Source organism: Branchiostoma belcheri, unplaced genomic scaffold (genome assembly GCF_001625305.1).
Source record: "Branchiostoma belcheri isolate BF01 breed outbred unplaced genomic scaffold, Haploidv18h27 scaffold196, whole genome shotgun sequence".
In the NCBI taxonomy this organism is placed as follows: domain Eukaryota; kingdom Metazoa; phylum Chordata; class Leptocardii; order Amphioxiformes; family Branchiostomatidae; genus Branchiostoma; species Branchiostoma belcheri.
This window is the reverse complement of record NW_017803446.1, coordinates 236,209-238,441: the sequence shown is the minus strand read 5'-3', so window position 1 is coordinate 238,441 and position 2,233 is coordinate 236,209. Positions and strand designations below refer to the sequence as shown.

The 2,233-nt window shown below is 43.8% G+C and overlaps 1 protein-coding gene across 1 annotated transcript in view; it reads right to left on the bottom strand.

Annotated features, from left to right (window-relative positions):
- The window catches only part of LOC109468220, a 5,055-nt gene that overhangs the window by 2,043 nt on the left and 779 nt on the right, over positions 1 to 2,233 (bottom strand). Inside the window, exon 2 of the mRNA XM_019766475.1 lies at positions 3 to 500. Coding sequence (XP_019622034.1) covers positions 3 to 483 — 481 coding nt within the window. The 5' untranslated portion in view covers positions 484 to 500. The remainder of the gene's footprint in view (positions 1 to 2; positions 501 to 2,233) is intronic.

Genomic DNA, 2,233 nt, shown 5'->3' with positions numbered 1-2,233 from the left:
GCCACTGTCGTCGTGCAAACCCCATTTCTTCTGGATCGTCTTGTCCTTCAAGTCCCGTCCAAAAATTCCGCCATACATTGCGACATCCGACTCTCCCCAGCCACTGTCCCCGTGCAAACCCCACTTCTTCTGGATCGTCTTGTCTGCAGCCTTTTTGTCGGCGTCCCTGCCATAGAACCCGCCGTGTGCAGCGACGTCCGACCCGTACGAGCTAGAGTCACCCCACATCCAACTATCTCCTCCCCAACCACTACTTCCCCATCTTTTCTCTGGCGCCACCTGGCGTTTTCCGAAGGCACCGCCATACCAGATAGGGTAAAAGGGATTGGCCCAACCCTGATAGTTGTTCTGCTCCTCAGGGTAATTGTTGACCCCCCAACGTTTGTCGACGGACGATATTTGGTGAGAGGCGACCTCAGGGTCTGCAGATATCCAGGTCACCGCTAGAGGGAGCAGTACGATGTAAAGAGTGCAGACACCCATGGTCGTGGCTGTTTCACCTGTAAAAGATAACAGGAAATTTGAGATTATAAAATTCTGAGTAGTAATATAACGCATGGTACTTACAACGACTGCCGACAATTTAGACATCACAGCAATGCTAGCAGTAACGCTCCAAAAAAACATGGGTGATGTCACAATCATAATATAAAATGCAGGCTAAACAAAAAAGCTTTAAAAAAAAGCTGGCCGGAGGCCGAAATGCGAAAAGCTGGTTGGGTGGCATGGGTGTGCACTATTAATGACTCAAATGATTGGTCAGCTTGCTGACTTGAATTGTATCAATGCTAGCTTGCCAAGACATGCTTGACGAAGCAACGAAGTGCAAAAATACAAAAAGAGTAAAAATTTAACTTATTTACATTCCTGATAATTAGCTTTGAATGTTGAAAGCAAAGCAACGGATGTTCAAAAGAAATTTACGTCCGGAGCTAAGACGACTATAGCTGTCCATCGAGCCACAGTGGCTCACATTATAAATACATTAAATGTACCACCGTTACAACAACGGTCCAGTTTATCTGGGAATTGAGCCTGGCCGCAAAATTAGTGATTGAGGCAAATGTGGATTTATTATTAGCTGTTACGTGCAGTTGTGCGGTAGACATTGCGTCATTTTTAACCTTGCGGTCGTGCTTATTAGCGGATACATGCGGTTAAAGCATTGCGTCACGTTTATTAGCGGTTACGTGCGGTTAGGTATTGCATCACTTCGGTTTCCCCAGCCACCAAGCACCAAGCGCATTGCTATTTCAAAGCCTTTCGGCCTCCGGCAAAAAACTTTCTAAAAGTAGTTTGGTATAGTTCATTTGCCTGGTACGAGTAAAGCTCCTGCCACACACATCCAGGACCTTCCCCTGGCCTTGCCTCCGAACATTAGCTGACCACGTTGGGCTGACATTTGGGAGCGGTCTGACCAGATTTAGGTCACGCCTACCTTTGTATACGAATCAAAGCGAATTTGAGTTAAATTTGAGTCAAATCTGACCCATGAGCACCCCCCGACTGACTTAACATTTGAAACATTTGGCTGGCGCAGGCTAATACGTACTAGCTGACTTCGCTGAACACCAGCCGACTTTAGGCCATGTTGATTTGATTATATGGATGCCATCCACGCGCGCATGAATTTTTGGCCGTTCAAAAAAGAAACGTTTTCAACCATACTGTAAATCGTACAAAATAGTTGCAAAATGAGCACATATATACCGTAAGTTGAAAAAAAAATATTGGAAAACGATACCAATATCGTAGAATGCCAAAATCAAACCAAAAAGACGAAAATGAAAAGAAATGAATTTGAAGAGTAGATTACTCGCCATACCTACCTTCACGACCATGTAGAATTCATACTGAAAGAAACTATTCTTTTGGCCAAACTTTTTTATTCGCACGCTCGCATCGGTTTTAGGGTTTCCAGAGTATGTCATCCATATAATCAAATCAACATGGCCTTACGGCGACCTACTCTTAACCATGGTTACGTATACGGTGAGTTCGGCAATGTTCGGGAGACCATATTCGTAAACGAATGTGTGACAAGGGCTTACATGATATACATTTGTTCTTTGATATGGGTTAAAATTACTCCCTTTTACCACGTAGATTTAAAATACTGTTACACTTTTTTCATCACGTGGACTATTGTAAACCTGACCTTTTTTTGTCAAAAGACAGCTTCATTTTGCACGATGCATCTTTGACTGTCCTAAAATAGCCTCCTTTTTAGGCG